Here is an 11,098-nt window from a genome sequence, read left to right on the forward strand (position 1 = left end):
GAGGGCAGGGAGGCGATGGAAAAACCAAGAATGCGGGCGATAGCACGTTGAATGATGGGAGGCGTGTGAAAGAAAAAGATTTGCGATTTGGCTTTGTTTATGCTTGTACCAGAGGCATCAGAGAAGTCCTTCAGAAGGGTTTTGAAGACGATGGCTTCTTGGACAGATGGATATCCGAAAAGCATATTGTCATCCACGAATTGCTGATGGGTGGTAGCAGGGGTATTGTGTATGGAAATACCTTTGAGAAGCTGGGAGTGAAGGGCATGCTTGATGAGTCTCCCTAACCCTTCTGCCATCAGAACAAAAAGGAAAGGAGATAGAGGGTCCCCTTGTCTAATCCCTCTGGAGGGGCTGAAAGGTCGAGAGGGGATGCCATTGATGAGGATGGAAAAAAAGGTTGAGGAGATTAGACTATGAACCCAGCGAACCCACATTGGTGCAAAACCAAAAGCATGTAGCATTTTTTGAATATAAGTCCAACTTAATTTATCAAATGCTTTAGAGAGGTCAATCTTGAGAATCATACCTGCCTGTTTGGAGGTCTTGAGGGAGTGTATGATTTCATGAGTGAGGATAATGCCGTCCAATATTTGTCGACCTTCAACGTACCCTGATTGTTCCGGCGATATGAGCAGGGGTAACAACGGCTTCAGCCTGTTTGCAATGACTTTAGTGATGACCTTGTAGATGACATTACAAAGAGCAATTGGGCGAAATTTGTCCGGAGTGATGGTGCTGTCTTCTTTGGGGATGAGAGCAATAAAAGTTGAATTCAACGAAGGCAGTAGCCAGTGAAGAGAACGAGATTCTTCTACCACTTGCCAAACTTCCCCCTTTATGAGCTCCCAGAATGCGTGGAAGAAGGTGGTGGAAAAGCCGTCCGGACCTGGTGCTTTGCCTTCCTTGAGCTGCTTCATGGCTATGTCCACCTCCTCGGGCATTACAGGTCGGAGAAGGAGTTGGTTGTGTTCTTCAGTGATGACTTTTGGCACTAGTTGAGTGATCTTTTCTATGGCAATCCTTCTGTCAATTTGGGGTTCTTGTAGGACTTCCTGAAAGTGATTGATGAATTCCTGTTCGATCTCTGCATGGTCCTCCACTCTTCCCCCCCTTGCTTTTGGATGAAGGTAATAGTATTATGCATTCTTCTTTGAATAGTGGTTCTGTGGAAGAATTTGGTGTTCCTCTCGCCCTCTTTCAGCCATCTGATTCTGGATTTTTGCTTCCAGAGAATTTCTTCCTGCTTGTTTCTTTCCTCCATTTGATTATGTAGATGCTTCTCCCGTTCCAGGGTTTCGTCATTGTACCCCTCTGTTATTATCTGTTGTTGGAGATCCCTCATTTCCTTGTTGAGGTGTTGTTGGGCCTGAAAGATATTGCCAAAAGTCTCCTTATTCCATCTTTTGATTTGGGCTTTCAGATATTTGAGTTTTTGTTGGAATTGGAACATTTTTGATCCTTCTGGCGCCGAGAAGTTGTTCCAAGTGTGTCTGATGAAGTCTTTGAAAGCGGGATGAGTTAACCAGCATGCCTCAAATTTGAAGGGACGTCTGGTGGTGCTGCCTGGTCGCTGCCATTGGAGCGCTATAGGCCAATGATCAGAGCCAGAGTAGGGGAGAATGGATGCTGAGAGGTCGCCCCCGAGATGTATTGCGTTGTCCGAGATGAGGAATCTGTCGAGTTTTGAAGCTATTTGGTACTTCCCAGCCCGACGATTGCTCCAAGTGTATATGCCATTGGGAGTTTGCATGTCGATAAGCATGTTGTTATGGATAAAGTCTTTGAAGTGGTCCGCTTCCTGATCCAGCTTGGCCCGGCCTCCCTTCTTTTCCTCTGACTTGGTGATCATATTGAAGTCTCCACCTATGAGCCATAGGGAGTGTTCTCTGTTGGAGTTGAGAGTTGCTATGGTGTCTAGAAGAGCAATTTTATTGGGAGCGTCCTGCGAAAAGTAAACGTTGGTCAGATGACCATGTATGTTAGTGCCAATTATATGGAACGTTGCCTGGATGAGGTTGTGGGATGCGTGGAAATTTGACAACATTATTGCCTGCGTGTTCCATGCAATTGCTAAGCCTCCAGAAGCTCCTGATGCATCCACTGCCACTGAATGACATCCTGGCCAAGCTTTTGAAAGAATGCTTCCCAAGGTGTTACTATTGCACTTTGTTTCCTGCAGGAAGAAAATCTGGGGTTGTTCCTGCCTAATCATATTTTTAATCATTCTGAGTTTCCCAGGGCTGTTGAGCCCTCTTACATTCCATGAGGTGAGCTTCATTGATCACTGTGTGGAGTGGGCCTATAGTACTTTGTCAATTTAGCATATCTACCTGAGTCGACCAGGATTTTCCCTACTGCTATAGTTCTTTGGAGATCAGTCTTTCTGCCCCGCTTTTTGGAGTCCTTTGGAATGAGGGTGCCATCCCATTGACTTCCTGGTTGTATTCCCAATTGCTTTTGCTGATATGCTCTGGATAATATGGTTTCCAGAGTGTTGAGCTGATGCTCTTGGATTTTATCATACTCCTTCTTTCTACAGGCTTGCTCCAGTTCAAAAATGTCTAGCCCTTTTAGATCTATACTTTCCGGTTCTTCCTCCATATGCTGCACTTGACTGCTTTCCTCTGAGATAAGCGCTAGTTGCCAGGATTGATTTTGTGGTTCATCCGTCTCCATGGCTTTGGATGTTCCTTCAGGGTTTTTCGGGTCTGTTGTGGGAGTTCCGCTTGATTTAGATGGAGTGCCCTCAACTTCTATATCCTTTACTTTCCCATTAAGTCCCTTTTGTCTCTCTTTGGGGGTTGTAGAGATCAAGGGTTGCTCTTCTGAGGCTTGTGCTAGAATTCCAAAGCTATTACTCATGGATGGGATAGAGGCCAGATCTTGCTGGGGTTTTTTCCCGGTGGAAGGTTTTTTGTGCGCTCGTTTGCGGCTGGGAACCTTGGTAAAACCATCTTGAGCCTGCTGATCAGAGGGATCGGAGGCAGTGGTTTTGGCATTTAGCGGACAATCCCTAAAGAGATGCCCGTGAGCATGACATTTGCGACAGCGAAAAGGTACATGTTCATAATCCAAGGGTTGAATCCATTCATAGTCGTCATGAGAGAGACTTACCGAGTCCGGTAGGGCTTTGTCCAGGCGCATGAAGACACAGATGCGGGCATAGGATGTGTATCTTCGAAGCTTCGTCTCTTCCACTGCTTTTACATATTCCCCCAGTCCATTCCCAATGTCTTTGAGCAACCCTTCATCCCAGTATTCCTCTGGAAGTGAATACATTCTGATCCACACTGGAGCCCAGGTGAGGTCTTCCTTATCCGGGTTAAATCTTGCAACCCAGTTCCTTAGATACAATCCTGCTGAGTTGAAAAAGTATGGCCCCTCACCCATGATTCTGTACTTGTCTTCTAGGCACAAGAATATCACAGTAAAGAACCCCTTTGGTCCTAACTGCAGTGTTATATGGCCCTTGGGTTTCCATTTAGCAGCGATCCAGCCATACAAGGCTTTTTCTGTCGGCCAGAATCCTATAAATTTCCCGATGAGTGCATGATCCGTCATATATTGGATTCGTTCATTGATCTTCTGACTGGGCAGTTCTATCTTAGGTCTTTCAGCTGCTATCAGTTTGCATGTTTTCGAGGTAACCTTGATCGTCTCCTCTGGCTTGTCTTTTCCTTCTGGCGTTTCGCTGCTCTTGTCAGACTGACTGGCAGGTGCGTCGGGTTTATGCTGTTCCGGCTTCTCACTGTTATCCGCCGCAGCTTGGATTGATCCAAAGACCAGCGCCCCCGTTTGCCCTGGCAGCGAGGTATTGGACAGGGGGGAGGGCTTTGAGGCCCCCCCTGCGGGGGATCCATGTTCCTTGTTGATATGCCTGCGGTGCTCTGTCGAGACCAGGAGGTCAGGCCCTCGGTGGAAGCTGAGTCGTGCTTGTCTGCGCCGTCTCAGAAGGTTGCAGGAACCCTAGAAGCAGAGCCGTCCCTTGTCGATCCAGTTCTTCTTAAAATATTGGATAAATGTGGAAAAGTGATTTAAGACTGATTCCCCATATCCACCTAGTATCCATGTTATCGGATCATTGCCATCAAAATTCCTCATATCTAGATTTGGAATGTGGTGGTTCTTAAACCCAACATTGGAATCTCTAACATTATATTTCATATTCTATTTATCCTCATCATGATTTTCATGGATTACCTTGTCACCACCGGGAATCTTTTATTGCAGCAACTTTGTCAAACCTTCCTTCAAACCTTCCATGTCTACTTTTAAACCTTCCATATCCCCTTTTAAACCATCCACATATCCTTTTATTTTTTTCTCTAAACCATCCATCTTAACATTTATCACTCCCAATTGATTTTTGGTTGTTCTTGAAATTTGTTGCACTTGGTCCTGTAACTTTGATATATCATGTTGCATTTCTTCCTCTTCTTCATGCATCGTATTATATCTTTCTGGTTGCTTGTTGGGTGTGTCATATATATATATATATATATATATATATTTTGTTTGTGTTTCGAGGAATATTGGAATGAAATAATGATATATATGCTTCTCTATTCCCTTTGAATCAGTTCAAACTAATTCTTCAAGAAAACATTATGAAAATTAAAAAAAATATACATACTATTTTCCTTTTATTGGAGATAGATATTGGAACTATTGTATCTATGTAATTTCGGCTCTCCGAGATCTGAAGTTCGGTCCTCTAGTAGCCCTATGTGTCTTATTTCCAATTCCACAAGTCAAACCAAATTTGGAGTCTTCAAGGTAAAGTTATGCTCAATCTCTGACAATGACCTGATTATGGACTGGTTCAGTAGAACGAACATGTATGGAGTGCCACATGTCATTGTTTCTATCTTTGGCTCTAAAAATTATACACTAAATACTAAAATTTGTGCACTTTTGGTCACTTTTTACGAAATTCAAATGCGATGCCCGAAGAGAAAGTTATGACGATTTTTCCTTGGTCACTTGTTGATCCAGGTGGATATTGGTGGCCACCTGCCAGGTCCACCTGGACCCCCACCATTGTCTTTCTCAGCATTTTCAGTTTCCTTAATTGTAGCACAGTTTACTATTTTTAGCAGTTTTTCGGGTCCTGAACTTCCGGAGCCGTTTTGAGGCCCTAAACGACGTTTTTTTGGAATTCTGGGGCGACCGAGCCCTACGTTGCCTCCCAAAGTGGTAGTACTCGGATAGATCTTTCTAACGAGCTATCGTACGCGTCAAACGGAGATCGTATGCCAAAGTTACGACCCCGGGAAATTGATGTACCAATTTACCCAAACGGGGCCCACAATTTGGCGTTTCATCTTCTAGGGTTAGGTTTCGGTATGTGAAGGGTTTTCCATTGTTTCTCAACAATAAATAGGCCTTCGAGCCTCATTGTAATGGAGTTCAGAACAGTTCAGAGGCATGTAGCCATCACATCTCTTCTCAGAGATAAGCTACCATCGCCCTAGCTAGTTTATTGCCATTTCTGTTTGTAAGCATATGTCAGTATTTTCCATTAATGAAATGAAGTATTATTTCCGCTGCATCTTTGTGTATATGGTTATCTCTGTAATTTGTTGCGTTCCTGTTTAAATCTGGATCAGTGGTATCAGAGCGGTCTGCTTTTTCTCTGTTTTTCTTTGCATGTCCCCAACAAGGTCGGGATATAAGGAGTTAGGGCTTGAACTAGTTGAAACTTTGCAAGACCAGCCTCGCAAATCCCGACGGCCTCCCATGGCGGACGAGAAGAAAGACGAGGGGGCAGGAGATCCCATCAAAATCTTGCTCGAAGAAGCGCTCGAGCGACAACGGAACGCGATGATGGACAGCTTTGCGCAGATCCTTCAGCGGCTACCCAGAAGTGGCGCATCGGCTTCCAGCAGCTCCTCTGGAAACGCCACACCCTTTAAGGTACAAGTTAATTTTGAAATCCCCATATTCGAGGGTCAGATAGACGCCGATGCCGTAGATAAATGGTTAAATCTGCTAGAGGGTTATTTTTCTGTTCATGAATTTTCGAGTCGGGAAAAGATTGTTTTTGCTCTTCTCAAAGCAGCCCCCCACGTCAAGGACTGGTGGGAAACCTACTGCGAGCAGAAGGATGAAAGTACTGGCTCACTATTTTCAGCCGCACCCACCTGGGATTCGTTCCGGGATGCCATCAAGGAGCAGTACTACCCTGTCGGAAGCTATGAGGATGAATACATAAAGTGGACCACGCTGCGGCAGGGAAGGGACCAAGATGTGCCGGAGTTCACCAATCTTTTCCATACCCTTCGCACAAAGTTGGGTATCAAGGATTCGGAGCAACATTTGATACTCAAATACCGTGGCTGCCTGCACAAGTACATCCAGGAAGAAATACAGTTCCTAAACATCCCCTCGCTCGGCGCAGCATACCGGTATGCCGTCAAAGTCGAGCAGAAGTTTAAACAAAAGAAGCGAGACTTTGGATCTGCGAATCCAAAGCAGGGGAAAGGTGCCCCTAAACCACAGAACAAAGGACAAAGCCAAGGCGGGACAGCCCAAGACAACCAGCTGAAGCTGCAAGCAAAGAGAAACGCCGTGAAGCCGAGAAAGGACACTGGAAAATGGTGCGAGTTCCATAAGAGCTCCACTCACAACACAAGTGAGTGTCGGGCCAAACAGTCACTGGTGGCTGAGCTAAAGGTTTCAGAATCAGATGCATGTTCCGACTCTGAGTCAGAACCCGATAAGGGGTATGAAAAAGGGAAGCAGATCATTGATGCGGATCCCAGCGCCACTGTTGCTACCGCAAAGATCCAGAAAAATGAACCCGAAGATCCAGAGGAGGAGGAGCGTCTCTTCCACTCCCAGATGTGGGTCAAGGGCTCCCCGATACAGTTCATTGTTGATAGCGGGAGTCAAAAGAACCTCATTTCGGCAGAGGTCGTGAAGCGGTTGGGCTTACCGACCACAGCACATCCACAACCATACACCATTGGGTGGCTTTACCAAGGGCGAGATCTTCGCGTGAGCCAGCAGTGTCGCCTTCCATACAACATCAAGCCCTTCACGGATGAGGTATTGTGTGACATTGCTCCCCTTGAAGTTTGTGATGTATTACTAGGACAACCATACTTGTGGAAGCGACATGCTGTGTATGAATCAAGGCCTTGTGCTGTTATTATTACATTGGGAAATAAGTTGTTCAGGATACCAGAGGTACCACCACCTGCCGCCATCTCTTTGATTACTGCAAAACAATGCAGTAAGATCATTTCCAAAACCAAGAAATTTGTTTTCCTGATGATACGCCCTCAAGGGAAGAAGAAGACAGTGGCCGCGGCCTCCAAACGAGGTCCCTCTGCACGGCAGCTACAAATGGACAAGATTGTGGAGGAGTACAAAGACATCTTCACCTCCCCGGCAGGGGTTCCTCTGCACTGTCAAGTCAAGCACTCCATTGATCTGACCCCAGGTGCGCCGCTACCCAATGGACCAATTTATCGGCGCTCCGTTCTGGAGAACAATGAAATCAAGAGGCAGATTCAGGAGCTCCTACAGAAAGGTCACATCCGTCCGAGTTCTTCGCCCTGTGGGAGCCCGATAGTGTTGGTACAGAAGAAGGATGGGACGTGGAGACTCTGTATTGACTATCGGGCGCTGAACAAGATCACTGTCCGTAATAGGTACCCGATCCCGCGGATTGATGACCTCCTAGACCAACTAAAGGGGGCGAAATATTTCAGCAAGATCGATCTGAAGTCAGGATATCACCAGGTACCAATTGAACCCTCAGATGTGTGGAAGACTGCCTTCAAATCCAAGGAGGGCCTCTTCGAATGGTTGGTCATGCCTTTCGGATTGACGAATGCTCCTGCAACCTTTATGAGGCTAATGGATGACATCTTGCGGCCATTCACCAACTCCTTTGTAGTAGTATACTTGGATGACATTCTGATCTTCAGCCAGAGTTGGGAAGAGCACCTCCACCACATCCGACAGGTTCTCCAAACACTGCGGCAACACAAGCTATGTGCCAATTTGGAGAAATGCACTTTTGGCATGACCGAGGTCCAGTATCTGGGATACATCATTGATGAACAGGGGGTGCATGTCGATCCAGCCAAGGTCCAAGTCATTCGGGATTGGCCCTCTCCAACCACTCTAACAGAGCTCCGCAGCTTTCTAGGTCTTGCCAACTTCTACCGCAGGTTTGTGTTGGGATTTTCTCATATTTCTTGGCCCTTGAGTCAAGTCACCAAGGGCGGGGCGAAAGCAAAATTCTTTTGGTCTGAATCTCAACAGAAGGCATTCAGGGAGTTGAAGGATCGCCTCTGCACGGCACCAGTGCTCGCGTTACCAGATTTACAACAACCATTTGAGGTCGAGACAGATGCCTCTGACTATGCTATTGGGGCAGTCCTTACTCAACATGGACATCCAGTGGCATATCACAGTGAAACACTTTCAGACACAGTCCGGAAGTACCCCACTTATGATAAAGAGATGTATTCCATTGTACAGGCCTGCCGACAATGGAAGCATTACATTTTGGGGAAGGAAACGGTCATCCACACAGACCACCGACCTCTGCAATTCATATAGACCCAAGGGAAATTGCAGAATGATCGCCATCAGAAGTGGTCTACATACCTGCAACAGTTTCACTTGAATATCAAGTATAAAAAGGGCAGCACCAATAATGTTGTAGATTGCCTCAGTCGACCACCGATCATGGCGCTAACCACCGTGCTAAACTCTTGCGGGCACGAGACTTCTGATTGGCCACTTCTCTACAAAAGCGACCCAGAATTCGGCCACACATACCAGACACTCTTGGAGGGTCGGCAGGTTGCAGATTTTCACCTCCAGGATGCCCTATTATGCCACCTCGGTCACCTTTGTGTTCCTTCAAGCGAGCGTGCCAAGATGATTTGGGAAGCACACTACAGTCGGGCTGCTGGGCATTTCGGGGTCGAGAAAACAGTGGCAGTACTGCAAAACTATTTCTATTGGCCGAATCTTCGACAGGATGTTGGGAAGTACATCCGATCATGTACTGCCTGTGCCATTGCCAAACCGACCATTAAGAAGCAAGGCCTCTATACCCCGTTGCCTACCCCTAGTCGACCTTGGGAATCCATCTCCATGGATTACATGTCAGGCCTTCCTTCCACTAAGCATGGAAATGACTGTGTTTTTGTGGTCGTCGACAGGTTCTCAAAGATGGCCATTATGATGGCCTGCAAGAAGAATATCACAGCAGAAGCCACTGCTAAACTCTTCTTTGAACGAGTGTGGGTGCACTTTGGGATCCCACAGTCTATCATCTCAGATCGGGACAGTCGGTTTCTCAGCACATTTTGGTCCAGTCTCTGGTCAATGCTGGACACCAAACTCACGAAGTCCACAGCCTTCCATCCTCAAACTGATGGCCAGACAGAGGTTGTCAACAGGATGATTGTGCACATTCTGCGCATGTATAACTCAAAGCATCCACGCACATGGGACGAGAGCCTCCCCTATGTTCAGCACAGCTACAACCGAGCTCTTCACAGCTCCACTGGCCATAGCCCTTTTCAGGTGGGTTTAGGATTCCAGCCACTATGCCCCATTGATGTGGCCATGCCACTTGCAGCTACTCACATGAATTCAGCTCATGTCCAGTCCGAAACAGATAAGGCCACCAGCTTCATTGAGCGCATCCAACATATTCGCCAGCAGGTCCATGACATTCTTGAGAAATCAAATGCCAAGTACAAGCAGCGACATGATCAACACCGGGTGCCACACAAGTTTCAGGTGGGCGACAAAGTCTGGTTGCATTTGCAAAAGGAACGCCTTACTGGAGCCTATCGGAAATTGAGACCACTTCGATATGGTCCTTACACCATTACTAAGGCTATGGGAGACAATGCATTTGAGCTCAGCATTCCCCCATTCCTTGGCGTGCACCCAGTGTTCAATGTGGACCGCCTTCGGCCATACTTTCCACCATTGCTAGACACATCCGACATTGCAAAACAGCTCAAACCCACAGAATTAAATCCCGATTGCATGGAACAAGCTGCAACTGATCGGATCATGGACACACAGATCAAGAACACTCGCCAACAGCATATCCAACTGTATCGAGTTGTCAAAGCAGGCCAACTCCTTCAGCAGGGCAAGTGGCTCACCAGGGAACAAGTTCAGCAGAGGTTTCCTCATCTCATGGAGGAGCTCAACGCAATGGGGACCATTGCTTCCTAAGGGGGGAGGAATGATCCAGGTGGATATTGGTGGCCACCTGCCAGGTCCACCTGGACCCCCACCATTGTCTTTCTCAGCATTTTCAGTTTCCTTAATTGTAGCACAGTTTACTATTTTTAGCAGTTTTTCGGGTCCTGAACTTCCGGAGCCGTTTTGAGGCCCTAAACGACGTTTTTTTGGAATTCTGGGGCGACCGAGCCTATGTTGCCTCCCAAAGTGGTAGTACTCGGATAGATCTTTCTAACGAGCTATCGTACGCGTCAAACGGAGATCGTATGCCAAAGTTACGACCCCGGGAAATTGATGTACCAATTTACCCAAACGGGGCCCACAATTTGGCGTTTCATCTTCTAGGGTTAGGTTTCGGTATGTGAAGGGTTTTCCATTGTTTCTCAACAATAAATAGGCCTTCGAGCCTCATTGTAATAGAGTTCAGAACAGTTCAGAGGCATGTAGCCATCACATCTCTTCTCAGAGATAAGCTACCATCGCCCTAGCTAGTTTATTGCCATTTCTGTTTGTAAGCATATGTCAGTATTTTCCATTAATGAAATGAAGTATTATTTCCGCTGCATCTTTGTGTATATGGTTATCTCTGTAATTTGTTGCGTTCCTGTTTAAATCTGGATCACTTGTTTGAGACTGAATTCTGGAGCTTGAAAAACCTTAACTTCTTTGGACCACATCTCAGAAAATATAGCAAACCAAGATCTAAAATTCTGGAAATAAGTTCACCAAGATTTCGGCTCTACGTGGTTGCAATTTCAGCTTCTGAAGCTTCGTAGAAAAATTTTATAGTGAAAATTCCACTATGACCTGTTTGAAGTAGTGAAACCCTAAAATCCAAAGCTCTGATACCAAATGTTATGCA

At 46.3% G+C, this 11,098-nt stretch overlaps 1 protein-coding gene across 1 annotated transcript; it reads right to left on the reverse strand.

Moving 5' to 3' along the window:
- Nucleotides 1-1,012: 1,012 nt before the first annotated feature.
- LOC149187961 (uncharacterized) lies at nucleotides 1,013-2,281 on the reverse strand. The gene has a single exon (XM_089409835.1). The coding sequence runs from the start codon at nucleotides 2,279-2,281 to the stop codon at nucleotides 1,013-1,015; it is 1,269 nt and encodes a 422-aa protein (XP_089265961.1).
- Between the last annotated feature and the right edge of the window lie 8,817 nt (nucleotides 2,282-11,098).

The sequence above is a fragment of the Pinus tabuliformis genome, chromosome 3_1 (genome assembly GCF_031772625.1).
Source record: "Pinus tabuliformis cultivar Carrire ecotype Pingquan chromosome 3_1, CPIR1, whole genome shotgun sequence".
Lineage (NCBI taxonomy): Eukaryota > Viridiplantae > Streptophyta > Pinopsida > Pinales > Pinaceae > Pinus > Pinus tabuliformis.